The 17,126-nt window shown below is 39.6% G+C and overlaps 1 protein-coding gene across 1 annotated transcript; it reads left to right on the top strand.

Moving 5' to 3' along the window:
• The first annotated feature begins 13,747 nt into the window (after positions 1-13,747).
• On the top strand, positions 13,748-16,898 carry LOC131856859 (uncharacterized). The gene is made up of 6 exons (XM_059208801.1): positions 13,748-13,952; positions 14,091-14,206; positions 14,274-14,528; positions 14,665-14,865; positions 14,983-15,580; positions 15,940-16,898. Exons 1-6 carry the CDS (start codon positions 13,748-13,750, stop codon positions 16,896-16,898), a joined length of 2,334 nt encoding a protein of 777 aa, XP_059064784.1.
• The last annotated feature ends 228 nt before the right edge of the window (positions 16,899-17,126 follow it).

Below are 17,126 nucleotides of genomic sequence, written 5' to 3'. Positions count from 1 at the left end.
TATGTTTAAAGGAGCGATCAAGGAAAGTGCTGCCAATTAAGAAATCAGATGAGATAACGACTAAGGCAATTAAAAGAAATAGGAAGTAATACTTAGGAAAAGTAGCACTAGTTTCATACTAGCGATTTAGAACAAGCATAGTTAAATTAAAATTAATTAAAGAAAAGGGCAGCATAATAAAGGTTGTGACTTCTTCAAAAATAGGATATAAAGGGGAGGACATTCAATGATAGGAAGGCATGATTTTTGGAATAAATATTGACTAGTTACAGGCAAAGAGGACAAAAGCCCTCCAAGGTAAATTGAGAGTTGTAAGGACAAAAACTCATAAATTCTTTTAGCAAGTCAAGGACGAAAAACCCATAACCTGGGGTAGATATTAGGTGGACAATCATTCAAGGAGAACAGCTGCAACTTAAGAAAAATTATGGTAGAAAATCAAGATAAGTTCTATTTTTCAGAATTATTGCATGAGTTTAAATATAAATATTATAATTAAATTCATAATTTTTTTATAAAGTCATACTTATAAATTTAATGCAACTATCTTTTGGAGTAGGATTATTGTTTTAGAGCAAAAATAAGAAATGTTCTAGAAAGGGACATTACAAATGGTATCAAAGCAACAATCTTGCCAGCCTGTGGGGTAAAGCTAAAATGATAGAAGCATCCTAATCAAAGAGATTTGAAGGTCTACAAAAGGAAGAGGACATGGATCCTATTCAAGAATTATTGTAAAAACTTGAGGCCCCTAAAATTATTGACAAGAACCAAAATTTGTCATGATTTCAAAGCTTGTGTTCCCCTTGATGAGTACTTGAAGGCACTCGGGAACCATTATACCAACCAGAGAGATCTATATGAATATATAAGAAAAATGGCCAAGGAGGAGATCAAAGAGAAAGATCCAATAGAATCATTAATTATAGTAGAAGAGAAGTTAGAATCAGAATCACAAGAAGTTGCTAAAACTAAAGAAGATGGTGTGTCAATAATTGCAAATGATGTCCAAGAAACATCCATCTAATCTTTAGGTATGGAAGTAATTGAACCATGTAATAATGATTTGAAATGTATGAAATTGATTGGGCCATGTAATGCTATTATGAAAAATGATTTGTCTAAAATTCGTCTCCATAAGGAGGAACTACAAGATTATCAAGATAACTCCACAATGATACCCATTGACTACATGGAGGTTGACCAAGAAACATTCAAACTCCCTTGTTTCAATAAGTTCATTGACGAGTTAATTTGTAATCATGAAAAGGCGACTTATAGTTCACACATGGCAAATCTAGGAGAGGCCAACATGAACACCATAGGACAATGGATGCATTCACCAAGTTGTCACTTCATCAGGCTTGAAGAACAAATGGAGATAGTTACCTTGAGGTTTTTGAAGCTTGATGAAGAGAAGCATTCCAATCATTCCTACAAGTACGATTCAAAGCACAAAAAAAATGATAATATTGTGGATTTACTTTTCATTATATCATTTCAACATTTTTGTCATCATGGAAAGTACTCTAAGCATGGAGAAAACTGTTGGACATTGGTTAATGTAGTGTCATTCATGTCCTCATATTCTTTTGTGTATTCCAGTAGTGCAAATTGGTTGAATGAGTTGGTTTAGCCTGTGTATTGTAGATGAGTTGATGTGGTTTAAAGGGTTTCTAGTATATTGTTTGTAGATGGTTCATTCCTATTTGCAAAGGTTCCATATTGAGGATGTTATTTAGTTGTTCGTGTTATTCGGTATTCTGGTTTGTGCTCCAAATTGCTCAAGAATTGCTATATCTTTAGTTGTGGATGTGTAGAATGTATTATGGACGTTGATGTGTGTCCTTACTTCGATTGGTTCATGATTTGGAAATCCACAAGTGAATCTTTCATGTTGGCATTCAGTTATGTTGGTATTCTTGAGCTCCGGTAGACAGATGATGATGATTCTAGTGATCTAAGTTGCTACAGTTGTTATGGTGTAATTCACATTGCTTATAAATATCTCTAGATCATGTTCTATGTGTATTGTTGGTCTGCATCAAGATTATTGTGTGCGTTATTGAATATTTTCTTTGTCTGGTGATGTTCTTCATGTTATGCGACATCCTTGGTGATTGTAGCATGTTGCAAATGATCGAGGAGTAATTCTTGGAAGTGTTTCATATTTGCGGTGGTTATTTTGGTCCAAACTATGTCTTAATCGATATTGTTTTTGTTGGCATTGAGTTGTCATTGATGTCAACATACACAGATGCAGAGTTAATTCACGTTCAGGATGCAAGGGGAGAAGTGTTGGTTCAGGCATTGGCATTGATGCATGGAGCTTTTTCATGTCGATTACACATTGTGTTTGTCGTCACTCATTGCACGCCTGATTTTATTGATGAGAGATTTCATTTTGGCAAGATGCCTTAACTGCCTTGGAGATCAATTGAGTCATGTTGATAAAGATTCTGAAAATGTGTTGTAGCAAACCCAATGTGTTTACCACCACATGCGCAAACAGAGAAAAGAGGGTGGTCACTGTTTCGTAGGTCAACATGTTTGCATTAACAAAAGATGGTTGTCAAAAAGAAGAGTAGATGTCACATTGTGTTTATCCCCACGACGTGAAATACGGTGATGCCACGTGGTGCTCAAGCGGGGCTCTGCGGCATAGAGAAAAGAAGAATATCAAAAAGACGTGTTGTGCCAACACATGGCAAGCGCGCGTGAACTGTGGCCCAAATACCACTAGCAGTGAGAGTAGATCAAACGGCGTGTTTTGCACCACACCCCGCCAGCCCACAACAAGAAAGATTGAATGGAAAATGATCTCGTGGGGCAAGTTAGATGGAAGAAAGTGTGCAGTCCGGCCATCCCACAAGTATGGTTTGTGATGTTGAAAACACGATGTGTATATCACCAGGTGCTGACACAGAATTTCTCACATGGATGTTTGACCATGCTTTGACTCGAGGATGATGATGACATGGAAAACGTGGCATGCACGAAACAAATTAGATATTGTTGTCAAGGAACTGTTGGGGCCCATTTGATAAAATCTTATCACCGTGGAAGCTACATCTATGGAAGGTGACTGCATTTAATGAAGAACCTGTAGAAGATTGAGTGTGAGGCTCGAGAAGATCAGTGATCTTCAGCAGGCAAGATATCACTGTAGTGTGTAGGTGAAGATTACTAAAGTTAGTAATTTGTACTCAGAGTTCGAACTAAGGAAGGAAGAAGATACAATTAATGATGGTATCCAATCAATCTGTTCAAAATATTTTTTTTAGAGACTCGAGAAGATCTCTTGTGAATTATCTTTTGGAGGGAAAACCCTAAGAGGAAAAGTGGGGTTTTATTAAGTGGAGTTATTTTGAAAAAGATGTAGTTGATAATGTGGGAAGTTGTTGGCGTGTAGAGAGAGAGGGGAAGAAGCTCTATAAAAATAGAGAACACAGAACTATAAAAATTGGGCGCTAAGAAGCAGCTACGACATGCATGGAGAACACAGTGGTGAGCAGGAGAACCTGAGTGCGTTGTTGCAAATGTAAGAGAATTAGGAAAAAAGAGTGTAAGAAATACAGTGTGTATTTCACAATGTGTGGAGCAAAGTAAGAGACAAGCAGAGAGCAGACATCTGATCAGAACAGAAATCGGAGTTGATAAAAAGACAAGATAGAGTGCAGAGAGTTATTGCAAAGAGAAGAAGAGTTAGTGAAAAGACAACATAGAGTGTAGAGAGTGATTGCAGAGATCAGAGAGCAGAAGACAAACCCTGTAAGCAGAAAAAAGCATATTCAATTTCAAGTGTGCAAAACATGACGGTTACAGAACATCATCTGTAACAAGGTACTCAACTTGGAGTTGCAATTATTTATCATTGTGAATCTCTGAGTGGGTGCTCAGAGTAGGGGTAGGTGCTCCTTTGAGTAGGTGCTCATAAAATCAGGGGTTGGTTCTCCTTGGGTTGGTGCCCTAAACTTTGTAATATGTTATTTACTGTGAAGTTGGATCAAAGCGGTAAACTTCAACAACTATTCTCACCCAGGTTTTTCCCACATTGGGTTTTCCTTATAAATCTGGTGTTGTGGTTTGTTTTATGTGTGTGTGTATTCTTGATTAATTTGTAGTCTCGATATTAGCACACATAGTTAAATTTTAAAATACATTGAATCACCCCCCCTCTCAGTGTCCATTTGTGTCCTTCAATTGGTATCAGAGCCTAGATTCCCCTGTAGTAAGAGATTTCTCTAGCTTGGGTAGATTATGGTTAATTGAAAAAAATGGCTAGGAATGAATCCTCATCCTCTAACGCCCCTATGTTTGATGGCACCAACTATGCCTTCTGGAGTAGAAGAATGGAAATCTACCTGTCTTCCCTAGGATTTGATGTCTGGATGTCAGTAAAAAATGGTTATATTGTCCCTCAAGTTCATCCTACCAACCCTTATGATAAAAGGGAATATGAGAACAATGTCAAAGCTAAGAATGCAATCTTAAGTGGTCTATCTGATACAAAGTTCGTCAAAGTCATGCATTGCACATCAACAAAGAAACTTGGGACAAGCAACAAAAGATATATGAAGGAGATACCAAAGTGAAAGAAGCCAAACTGCAAAATCTAGAAGCTCAGTTTGAAAACCTGAAAATGAAAGAAGAAGAGAAGATAGTCGACTATCTACAAAGAGTGGATGAGACTGTGAGTGCTATAAAAGGGCTTGGAGAGGATGTCAAAGATGAAGTTACTATCAAGAAGGTTATGAGATCATTAACATCAAAGTATGACACAAAGGTCTCTACTATTGAGGAAGCTAAAGACTTAAAGATATTCTCTATGAATGAATTATTTGGCTCCTTATCAGTTTATGAAATGAGAAAAATAGGAGGAGAAACGTCAAAGAGAGAGGTTGCCTTCAATAACACATAGAAAGGAAAAGAACAGGCTACAAATGAGAATGAAAATGACTCTAATGCTGATGTAGCAAACTTTGTAAGAAAGCTCAAAAGAGGTTCAGGGAAGTACAAAGGTAAGTTGTCTTTCAAATGTTTCAACAATAGAAAGATTGGACACTTTGCATATAAGTGCCCTTATGAAGAAAATGATGAAGATGAAAAAAAAAACATGAAGGTCTTTGGCAAAGAAAAGATGAAGAATTCTTATAAATCTAGGAGAAGAAATTTCAGGAGAAAGAGCAGTCTTTACACATTTGAAGATGATGCGTCTGATGAAGAAAGTGTCTGAAGATTGTTGTAGTGAAGATGAAAGAAAATTCAATCTCTTTATGGAACAAGGAGATTTATTTGATGAACATATTGTTGATGACGAAGAAGAGAAAGTTGAAGCTGAAGTAGACCTTGAAGGTGAACTTGTGAGTGCACTAGAAGAACTTAGAAAAGTGAGAAAAGAATTCAAAAGGTACAAGAATGTTGTTGTTGAAGGACAAGAACAGCAGAACAAATCTCTTGAGGAGTCAAAGAAAACAATTTCTTATTTGAGAATTCAGTTGGAAGAAGCAAAGAGGATGTATGAAGTAACAAAATCCAATTTAGCAAAGAAGGATAAGGAGTGTCAAAAATTGGAAGAAGATCTTCTAAACCTAAGACAAGAATTGGAAAAAAATAAGGATGAACTCAACATGAGAATCAAGTATGGTGGCAGCACTAAAGCATTAGACAAAATGTTAAGTAAGCAGAAGCACAACAAGGACATAAATGGAGTTGGATTTGAAAAGGGACAATGTTCTAATAGTAAAGACTCATCAGGAAAGGAGATACATTTCACCTCTTCAAGTAAAAATGAAATCAAACAAACATTCACTGTCAACAAGCCAAATGAGAAGAAGACATATGTTGTTGCTACAAATAATCAATCAATGAACCAGCATGTTGATCCTAAAAGAAAAGCAAATGTTAATGATGGAGGCTTCAAAAAAGTCAAGGATACAAAAAGGAAGAGCTCAAGAAGTCTGAACTATGTTGCTCCAAGGAGACAAATGAGAAACAACTTCAACAATGAGTGGTATGTACCTCAATTCCATGGCTACTGATATAAATGGAATACTTATGGTCATAAAATTGTTGATTGTAAGCCTATGCATAGGTCTCCTCCTAGTTTTGAAAGTAGAAATCAATTCTTTGTTCTTAGGGATATGAATGTTATTTGTTATCATTGTAATGGGTATGGTCATAGAAGTTATGAATGTAGGAGAAATGTGTCTCAGTCCTACAATAGATTTTCAAATTCATCATTCAATGTAAATGTCAAATGTTATCATTGTCGAAACTTGGGCCACATTGCAAAACATTGTAAGCTTAGGACAGCCAAGCAAAAGAAGACAGTGTCAACATCTGAACCTAATGCAAAACTAGAATAGAATGGGACGGTAGAAAAGAAGAAAGAAACCAAACAAGTTTGGACAAAAAAGGATAAAGATAAGACTAATTCAAGTTTGATTGTTCAAATTGCCCTACATGCTAAAAGGAAAAACTTGTGGGTAGTTGACAGTGGATGTTCCAACCACATGACTGGTGATAAAAAGAAATTTATTAAGCTTGAAGATTGGAATGGTGATTCAATGAGGTTTGGAGATAATTCATCAATCAAAATCAAGGGTAAAGGTACATTGAACATTGATGGCAAGCTGAAAGCTCATGATGTTTATTGTGTTGAAGGTCTGAAACACAATATGTTGAGTGTGAGTCAAATGTGTGACAAAGGATATAAGTTTACATTTGATTCCAAGTGTTATGAAATCAAAAAAGAGAGTAATGGTAAATTGGTTACAGAAGGTAAAAGAACAGATGGAAATGTATAAAACTTGAAGGAATGTTTTGAATCTCAATGTATGATGGGACAAGTTGATGAGAGTTGGTTGTGGCATAGACGACTGAGTCATATTAATTTTGATAATCTTGTTAAGGTGAGCAAGAGAGGGTAAGTTAAGCACATACCTCATATTATCAAACCAGCAAGCACTTTTTGTGATGAGTGTCAAAGAAGGAAGCAAACTAAAGTAAGCTTCAAGACTAAAGAATACTCAACTACAAGGTTGCTAGAACTTATTCATACTGACTTATGTTGGCCTACAAGGACAAGAGCATTAAATGGAGAAAAATATGTTATGCCACTTAGAGATGATTTTTAAAGAATGACATGGTCACCTTCTTGCAAGACAAGTTAGTAAGCATTTGAAAGATTTAAGATCTTCAAGAAAATGGTAGAAAAGGAAAGTGGCTACAAGCTGAAATGTCTGAAAACAGACCGTGGAGGAGAATTCACATCCAATGAATTTGAAGAATACTGTGAGAGACATGGAATCAAAATTCAGTATTTTAGCACCTAGAACACCACAACAAAGTGGCGTTGTGGAAAGGAAGAACAAGACAGTCAAGGAAATGGCAAGAACAATGTTAAATGAAGCAAATATGCCTGATGTTTATTGGAAAGAGGCAATCCAAACTGTTGTATACACCTGAAACAGAGCACAACTAAGGGTGAACAGCAATATGACACCTTATGAACTATGGTATGATGGGAGACCCTCAGTCAAGTATTTCAAAGTGTTTGGCAGCAAATGCTTCATCAAAAGAGATGAAGATGGACTAAGTAGCTTTGAATCAAGAAGTGATGAAGGTATCTTTTTGGGCTACTCTACTCACAGCAAGGCATACAAATGCTTTAACAACAAGAAGGTTGTTGAAAGTGTGAATGTAAAAATTGGTGAGGACTTGCAAAAAGGAAAGCAAAGTATTGTGAATCAAATTGAGGAGCCATGTTATGAAGATGAGGAAGAAGAATTTGAAAGAGAAGAGGAAACTACAAAGAAGTTACCCAGCAAGTATGTGCAGAAATATCATCCTGAAGATCAGATTATTGGCAGCAAGGATGGAGGTGTACAAGCAAGATGAAAGCATGTTGCAAACAATGAACAAGTAAATTTTTGCCTATTGACTGAACTAGAACCAAAGAATTATAATGAGGCCAACAAGAGTACTCGTTGGATTAAGGCAATGAAAGAAGAGTTGCAGCAGATAAAAAGAACAAAACATGGGATTTAGTACCAAGGCCAACTGATAAGAATGTTATAGGCACTAAGTGGGTTTATAGAAATAAGGTGAATGAAGATGGCAAAGTAATAAGAAACAAAGCTAGATTGGTCTACAAAGGATACTCACAGGTAGAGGACAGAGATTTTGAGGAGACATTTGCCCCTGTTGCCAGGCTTGAGGCCATAAGATTGTTTCTAGCATTTTCAACATGCAAAGGGTATAAAGTGTACCAAATGGATGTAAAGTCTACATTTCTAAATGGCAATCTCGAGGAAGAGGTGTACATTGAGCAGCCTGAAGGTTTTCAATTGCATGAGAATGAAGACTTTGTATGTAGGTTAAGAAAAGCATTGTATGGGCTGAAGCAGGCACCTAGAGCATGGTACTCTAGGCTGGACAAGTATTTACATCAACAAGGTTTCAAGAAGGGATGTCTTGATAGCAACTTATATATTAAAACTAAAGGTAATCTCATGATTATAGTTGTTGATTATGTAGATGATATTATCTTTGCTGGAAATAAAGATAGTTTGTGAAAAAAATTTGTTGATCAAATGCAATCAGAATTCGAGATGTCAATGTTGGGAGAGTTGTCCTGCTTTCTTGGACTGCAAATATGAATAAAGGTATATTCATTTCCCAGAATAAGTATGCAAAAGACATGTTGAGAAGATTTCAGATGGATGATTGCAAACCAGTGCGTACCTCCATGGTTACAAGATGCAAACTAAGTAAAAATGATGAGTCGCCTAGTGTAGATCAAACTCTATATAGATTAATGATTGGAAGTTTATTGTATCTAATTGCCTATAGACCTGATATAGTTCAAGTTGTGTGCATGGTAGCTAGATTTCAAACTGCTCCAAAGCAATCTCATGTAAATGTTGTGAGAAGAATATTCAAATATCTGCAGGGTACACTTGATTATGGTCTATGGTATCCAAAGAATGGTGATTTCAACTTGGAAGCATACACAGATGTTGATTGGGTGAGATGTATTGATGACCAGAAGAGAACTAGTGGTGGTGCCTTCTTCCTTGGTGGTAGATTAGTCTCATGGCACAACAAGAATCCATTTCTCTATCTACTACTGAAGTAGAGTACATGGCTGCTGCTATATGTTGTTCACAGGTTCTCTGGATGAAGCAACCACTCAAGGACATCTAAGTAGAGTATGTAGATCCAATCTCCATCAAATGCGACAATTCAAGTGCAATCAACATCTCCAAGAATCATGCAAAACATATAGCAATCAAATATCATTTCTTGAGGGAGAAGGTAGCTGACAAGGAAGTCAAGGTTCAATATGTAAGCACGGGTGAGCAAGTGGCTAATATTTTTACAAAACCTCTACCCAAGGACACTTTTGAATATCTAAGACTGAGGCTGGGTGTTGCCCCTCCCTCCTTCAGCACTTAAAGGCTCATAGAGGTTTGTGGTTCAAGGGGAGTTCATAGCTTCAAACTATATTTTCCTTGAACCTGTGTGGCAATATGGTTCTCAAGGGGAGACGGACATTAATAGGAGCAACAAAATGATAGCAGGTGTTGCAGATGCATAGACGCAACAAAAGTGTATGTGATATAACCGTTGTGATTGCAACCATATGTACACTACAATTGATACAGGGGTTGTGTCTTCAGCTGAGAGAAGGTTAAAGGGGGAGAAGTTGTGTGGTTGAGAAAGGTTGGAAATTGGTTGCTCTGCCCTTTGCCATTGTTGTCAAAGTGGGAGAAGATGAGCATAGTTGACATCAATGCCAAAGGGGGAGATTGTTGGCATTGAGTTGTCATTGATGTCAACATACACAGATGCAGAGTTGATTCAAGTTCAGGATGCAAGAGGAGAAGTGTTGGTTTAGGCATTGGCATTACTGCATGGAGCTTTTTCATGTCGATTACACATTGTGTTTGTCGCCACTCATTGCACACCTGATTTTATTGATGAGAGATTTCATTTTGGCAAGATGTCCTAACTGCCTTGGAGATCAATTGAGTCATGTTGACAAAGATTCTGAAAATGTGTTGTAGCAAACCCAACGTGTTTGTCACCACATGTGCAGACAGAGAACAGAGGGTGGTCGTTGTTTCGTAGGTCAACATGTTTGCATTAACAAAAGATAGCTGGCAAAAAGAAGAGTAGATATCACATCATGTTTATCACCACGACGTGAAACAGGGTGATGCCATCTGGCGCTCAAGCAGGGCTCTGCGGCATAGAGAAAAGAAGAATATCAAAAAGACGCGTTGTGCCAACACAGGACAATCGCGCGTGAACCATGACCCAAATACCACTAGCAGTGAGTAGCTCAAATGGCGTGTTTGGCACCATGCCCCACCAACCCACAACAAGAAAGATTGAATGGAAAAAGATCTCACGAGGCAAGTTAGATGGAAGAAAGTGTGCAGTTCCACCATCTCATAGGTATGGTTTGCAATGTTGAAAACACGATGGGTATATCACAAGGTGCCGACACAGAATTGGCTCACATGGATGTTTGACCACACTTTGACCCAACGATGATGATGACATGGAGAAAGTGGCATGCACGGAAGAAATTAGATACTGTTGTCAAGGAACTGTTGGGGCCCATTTGATAAAATGTGGGAAGCTACATCTAAGGAAGGTGACTGCATTTAATGAAGAACCTGTAGAAGATTGAGTGTGAGGCTCGAGAAGATCAGATGATTTTCAGCAGACAAGATATCATTGCAGTGTGCATGTGAAGATTACTAAAGTTAGTAATCTGTACTCAAAGTTCGAACAAAGGAAGGAAGAAGATACAATTAATGATGGCAGCTAATCAATCTGTTGAAAAGATCTTTTTCAGACTCGAGAAGATCTCTTGTGAATTATCTTTTGGAGGGAAAACCCTAAGAGGAAAAGTGGGGTTTTATTAAGTGGAGCTATTTTGACAAAGATGTAGTTGACAATGTGGGAAGTTAGTGGCCTGTAGAGAGAGGGGAAGAAGCTCTTTAAAAATAGAGAACACAGAACTGTAAAAATTGGGTGCTGAGAAGCAGCTCCGACATGCATGGAGAACACAGTGGTGAGGAGTGGTGAGAAGGAGAACTTGAGTGCGTTGTTGCAAACGTAAGAGAAGTAAGAAAACAGAGTGTAAGAAATATTGTGTGTTTCACACTGTGTGGAGTAGAGTAAGACAAGCAAAGAGTAGAGATCTTATCATAACAGAGATCAGAGTTGGTAAAAAGACAAGATAGAGTGCAGAGAGCTATTGCAAAGAGAAGAAGAGTTAGTGAAAAGACAAGATAGAGTGTAGAGAGTGATTGCAGAGATCGGAGAGTAGAAGACAAACCATGTAAGTAGAAAATAGTAGATTCAGTTTCAGGTGTGGAAAACATGATGGTTACAGAACATCATCTGCAACAAGGTACTCAACTTCCAGTTGCAATTCTTCATCATTGTGAATCTCTGAGTGGGTGCTTAGAGTAGGGATAGGTGCTCCTTTGAGTAGGTACTCATAAAATCAGGGGTTGGTGCTCCTTGGGTTGGTGCCCTAAACTTTGTAATCTGTTATTTACTGTGAGGCTGGATTGGAGTAGTAGACTCCAGTAGCTATTCTCATCGAGGTTTTTCTCACATTGGGTTTTCCTTGTAAATCTGGTGTTGTGGTTTGTTTTATGTGTGTGTGTGTATTCTTAATTAATTTATAGTCTCAATATTAACACACATAGTTAAATTTTAAAATACACTGATTCACCCTGCCTCTCAGTGTCCATTTGTGTTCTTCAGTTTTGATCTACATGTATTGTTGTAGCGTGTGAAGTTATTATTTTGTAATTTGTGTTTTGTTGAGCTGACCTATATTTCATGGGTCGATGACTTGTATAAATAAATGTAATAATCATTGAGAGATAAAATGTCATGTGCAAGTAAATGATGATGGAGCGCAGGAGCAGGTTAGGGTTTGCAGGTGGCGGCAGATTTCGTTCGTGAGCTTTAGAGGATGGCTCCCAACGCCTAGACAACCAAAGGCCCTGGTTCCCACCTCGCGCAAACCAGTTCTAGTGGTAGGGTTCTGATCGAAAGAGGAGGGACGAGGGCAGCTTTGGTGAGGCCAGAATCTCTTTCGAGCTAGACAAAAATAAATGGGGTCATTCCCAGATTCTGAACTTCCCTAAGTGGAGTAAAAAGCAGACTGAGGAGTGGTTTTGGAAGAAAAAACCAGCAACTACTAAGAAACCCATTACGGTGGAGGCATCGGCGATGACAAAAAAAGAGAACCATTAGCATCTATATTGATTCACCGGCTTGGAAGGAATCGGTTCAAGTCTTGCGTGCTAGAGCTTTCTTCATGAAGTGGGGAGGAGATTGGCCCACTTTTTCAAAGATTAGGAAATGGGTTGATGAGGAATGGGGGAGCCACTTCGAGATTAAAAGCTTAACTAATGGCTTTTTCCTAATCATTGCTGGGTAAGAAGTGGAAAAAACCATAATTATGTATAATGGGTCTTTCATGATGATGGGAGTTGGGTTCTACATTAAAGATTGGATCTCCAACTTTGATCCCTGGCAAGCCTCCATTAAGGAAATCCTTGTTTGGATTAGGTTGTACAACCTACCGCATGAGTACTAAAAGGAGGAATTTTTCAAGGTAATCGGTGACAAGTTAGGGAGATTCATTAAATCAGATGAAGCCATTGACAAATTGGACTCATGTATGTATGCTCGAGTCTGTATTATGTGGAAACCACACCCTTTTCTCCCCAAGGTCATTGAAATCCGCTCCCCTGAGGGTTTCTGGAGGCAAGAGATAGAAGTTGAAGAGATCCTGGTGAAGTGTAAGTCCTGTAAAGAGTGGGGTCATGAGGAGTCTGAATGTATGGCAGGACAGAAAGGCAAAGGCAGGGCAGACAGAGCACTAGAGGATCAATTGGTAGCATCATCGGAAGTTGTAAAGGTCGTGTCGGATGTCAAGCTCACAGATTTGGCTCATGTCATCAACTTTGTTGTTTGTCTGGGCGCGACAATCCTACAATGCGACTCAGGAAGGGATGGGCTTGATGTGTCCATGGATGTTTCCAAAGATGCAATGGTGTCTAAGTCGATAGATCAATACCCGGACTTTGTTCCTGTTGTCGGTCTAGATGTTGCAAACTGGATAGGTTTTGAAGGAGAGGTTACATCAAATCGGGTTTCGCTCCTGGCAGGATATGATGGGGAGACCCACGCGGTTTCAGGGCAGTCTCATTCCAACGATTGGTTCTATTTTGGAGTCAGACCCAGTGCTCATACCTCAGGCTAGGGTAGGTGGTGTGGGGTTCTGTTTTCCTCCCCCGTTGCCTCCTCCCTTAGGGCCCGGAATGCAGGTACCTTTTGCAGGAATCACGGGAAGACAATCAGCGACCTTGAGTTATGACTCTGTTGCAGAGCTTGAAGAGGTAAAGGCAGGCAGGTTCAAAGATATTCATGTCTCCCCGGTCAAGAAGGATTACGAGAAATCAATGGAGATGGAGTCTAGAGATGAAGATGGCCTGAGTGATGATTCGTTGGGGTTGTCGACGGAGGTAGGGGAGACGGACACAAGGACCATCAAACAGACCAAATCAAATCCTAACAAGGCGACTAAAGGGAGTCTGAGGGGAAGGAAAAATAGACAGAAGTTGCTAGAGGAAGCAGGCAACATGATGGGGCAGACCGGACTTCTTAGATCCGAGAGAGACTTGTTCTCTCCTAGGCAGCAATGAAGTTCCTTACATGGAATGTCAGGGGCTGCAATGCCCTTGACAAGCGTCGCATTATCAAAAGAGGATTTGATCAGGCAAAACCAGAAGTTATTTGCATACAGGAAACTAAGTTAGGTAGTGAAGAGGCGGCTAGGATTCTTGGTGTTAGACAGAGGTGGTCTGGTTTTTTTGTTGATGCAGAGGGGGCTTCAAGTGGTCTGGGTATCTTGTGGAACCCCTAACTAGTGAAAGTGGAAGCAATCTCAAGTTCTAGATACTGGCAGTTGGCAAAGATAAGCTCACGGACTATCAACTTCTCAAGTTTCTTAATCAATGTTTATGGCCCTATTAAAATAGCAGATAAGTGCCAGCTATGGGAGGAAATTTCCAAGACTTTAGAGGATATTAGGTCGGCCATAACGATTGTTGCAGGGGATTTCAATGCCACCCTTTCCCACTCGAACAAGCGTGGAGGGGTGAGAAGGATGTGCAAGATTCAATCTAATTTTTCAGACCTTTGTGGATTCTAATGCTTTGTTTCAGGTGGCTGCTAAAGGTGGGAATTTTACGTGGACCAATAGGCGTTTGGGTTTCTCCAACAGAGCTGAGAAACTCGATAGGTTCTTTTTGACAGGGGATCAAAACCTGGTTCCCCTTATTTTTGAGGCGAAAGTTTTGGCAATCTCAGGCTCGGATCATTTCTCGGTCTCACTTGTTTTGCAGAAGGATGGAGTTCCGCTCAGATGCCCCTTTAAGGTGGAAAAGATGTGGCTAAGGGAGCAAGGCTTCAGAGATCAGGTTGTTCGATGGTGGAAGGAGGCCCCTATAGTTGAAGGCTTTTTATCTTTTCAGTTCTTTAAAAAGCTATGTTAAATAGAAACTGAAAAGCTAGAACAGGGTTGTATTTGGAAATATCTTTGAAGAGAAATGAAAGATTGAAGGCAAGCTAGGGGCTCTGAACTTGAAAGTCCTTGCAGAGGGAATGGACGAGGTGAACTACCTCATGAAGAAAGACTTGCTCAGTAGATATGGGGAAGTATTGCAAAGGGGAGAGATTTTCTGGAGGCAAAAATCACGTGAGAATTGGATTAGAGCTGAAGACAGAAACACAAAATTCTTCCATAGTTCTGTGAAGGTAAAAAGATGTCTTAATAGAATTCTATCTCTGCGTCTCATGGATGGTACTTTGACAGAGGATTCCGCCTGAATTAACCAAGAGGCGGTTGCTTTTTTTGGAAATTTATGGAACAAGAGTGGGGTTGATCAAGACAAGTTGAAAGATGAGTTTTTGGTTGTGATCCCTCAATTAGTTTCTAGGGAGGACAATCAGATGGTTGAGAAGCCTGTCTCTCTGAAGGAACTGAAAGCAGTAGGTTTTGGTCTTGGTGGGGAGAAAGTGTCGGGTTCAGATGGCTTTCAGGCTTTCTTTTACCATTTTTTTTGGGATTTGTTAGGTGGCGAGCTGTTTGTGATGGTTGAAGAGTCCAGGACTAGGGGTTTTATCCTGAAAGAATTCAATTGTACTCTTGTGGCACTTATCCCAAAGAAAGTTAAACTAGTGGGCTTCGAGGAATTCCGCCCGATCTCGTTGTGTAATACTATTTACAAAATCATTTCAAAAATTGCTCCCAACAGACTCAAATTGATCTTGGAAAAACTTATTTCCTGTGAACAGAGCGCTTTCACCCCAAGGAGGAACATTGTTGATGGGATTATTGTGGCTCATGAAGCGATTCATACGGCCATGAAGAGCAGACAGAGAAGAATGATGCTGAAGCTTGCCATCCGGAAAGCCTACGACAGAGTTGACAGGTCCTTTCTTTTGGCTGTGCTTGCCAAGTTCGGCTTCAGTAAGTGTTGGATTAAGTGGATTTCTAGTATGATTATGTAGTTCAATGCTTTGGTTTTAGTTAATGGCATCCCTCAAGGTTTTTTTCCTACCTCGTGAGGTATTTGCCAAGGGGACCCTATCTCCTCCTTTCTTTTCATCTTGTTGGCCGAAGTTTTAGGCCGATCGATAGCACGAAAGCGATCTCAGGGGATGTGGAAAGGTATTGAGATTGCTAGAGGGGTGGAATCGATACTTGCCTTTTTGGTATGGCTTCCATACAAGAAGCAACGGTGATGAAACAAGTGCTTGATAGATATAGTTGGGCCATTGGACAGGAGGTAAATTGGTAAAAGTCGGAGATATTCTTTTTTCACACAGAAGTTGGTACTCAGAGGGCCATTGCCAGACTCTTTGGTATCAGAATTGGACAGCTCCCTGGGAAGTTTCTTGGTACGCTGCTCTTTGTTGGAGCGAGTAAGACGAAGATTTGGAAAGGACTACTTGATGGTTGTAAAGCAAAAATGGAGGGTTGGAAAAGTAAATGGCTCACGTTGGTTGGTCGCATTTTAATTTTGAAATCAGTAATCTCGGCAATGCCAATTTTCTCCATGGCTTGCTTTAAACTTCCAGGCACGATCATTAAGAATATTCAACAGAAAATGAGGAAATTTTTGTGGAACAATAAACAAGATCAGGACAAAATTCCTTTAATGGCTTGGGATAGAGTTTGTAAACCGAAAGGGGGTGGAGGCGCGGGGCTTCGTGACTGGAAGTTAATCAATGAAGCTATGGGAGCGAAATTGGTTTGGCACATGTATAGTGAGTCGAAGCAGAGATGGGTACGTATTCTTCAGGCTAAGTACTTGGCCAATGGAGATAGGGAGAGGATTCTCACAGTTGAAAATCCCTCGAGAGGATCTGCCCTTTGGAACTTTCTTGTGAATTGTAGAAGTCTAGTTACCAATCAATTGACTTGGCGAATTGGAGATGACCATAAGGCTAGTTTTTGGCAGGATTCTTGGGACAGATGTCCATCCTTGGATGTCGGGGATCCCCAGCGGATTGTTCAAAAGACCATCCAACATTGGGGAGACAAAGTGAGTGATTTTCTAGTCCAAGATTCATTCGATCTGGGACAACGAATGACTTGGAAGGATCCTAGTGATCTGGATTTGGAGGAGGTTGATCAAAGGACGTTGAGGAATATCCTAGCAAGCAGAGAGGTGATGAGTTCTAGGGAGGAAGATGAAATCATTTGGTGTGGTGCGAAGAGTGGTATTTATTCAGTCAAGCTGGGGTATGCTTTGTTGGAGGCAAATGTCAGGAGGGTGGATTAGGAAGTAAAAGTATGTTGGAACAACGCTTGTCTACCCAAAGCAGGCGCTTTCTCTTGGCTGGTGAGCAATAGTCAAATTCTGATCGAGGATAGACTTAAAAGAATGGTGTTTGTGGGTCCTTTTTGTTGTGTGCTTTGCAAGGAGGAGGAGGAAGATGTGGATCATCTCCTCCTGAGATGTGAATTTGCCCAGGAAGCATGGCACTTTGGGTTGCAGAGGCAAAGTTGG

This window comes from Cryptomeria japonica, chromosome 7, assembly GCF_030272615.1.
Source record: "Cryptomeria japonica chromosome 7, Sugi_1.0, whole genome shotgun sequence".
In the NCBI taxonomy this organism is placed as follows: Eukaryota; Viridiplantae; Streptophyta; class Pinopsida; order Cupressales; family Cupressaceae; genus Cryptomeria; species Cryptomeria japonica.
The sequence above is the reverse complement of the archived record's forward strand: the minus strand, read 5'-3'. Positions and strand labels throughout refer to the sequence as shown.

Excerpts from the sequence above, each read along its gene's own strand:
- LOC131856859 (XM_059208801.1), top strand. The coding sequence starts at position 13,748 with ATGAAGTTCCTTACATGGAATGTCAGGGGCTGCAATGCCCTTGACAAG. Across the intron at positions 13,953-14,090 it reads GGGGGCTTCAAGTGGTCTGG|ATAAGTGCCAGCTATGGGAG; the intron begins GTATCTTGTGGA and ends TTAAAATAGCAG. Across the intron at positions 14,529-14,664 it reads AGCAAGGCTTCAGAGATCAG|ATTGAAGGCAAGCTAGGGGC; the intron begins GTTGTTCGATGG and ends GAGAAATGAAAG.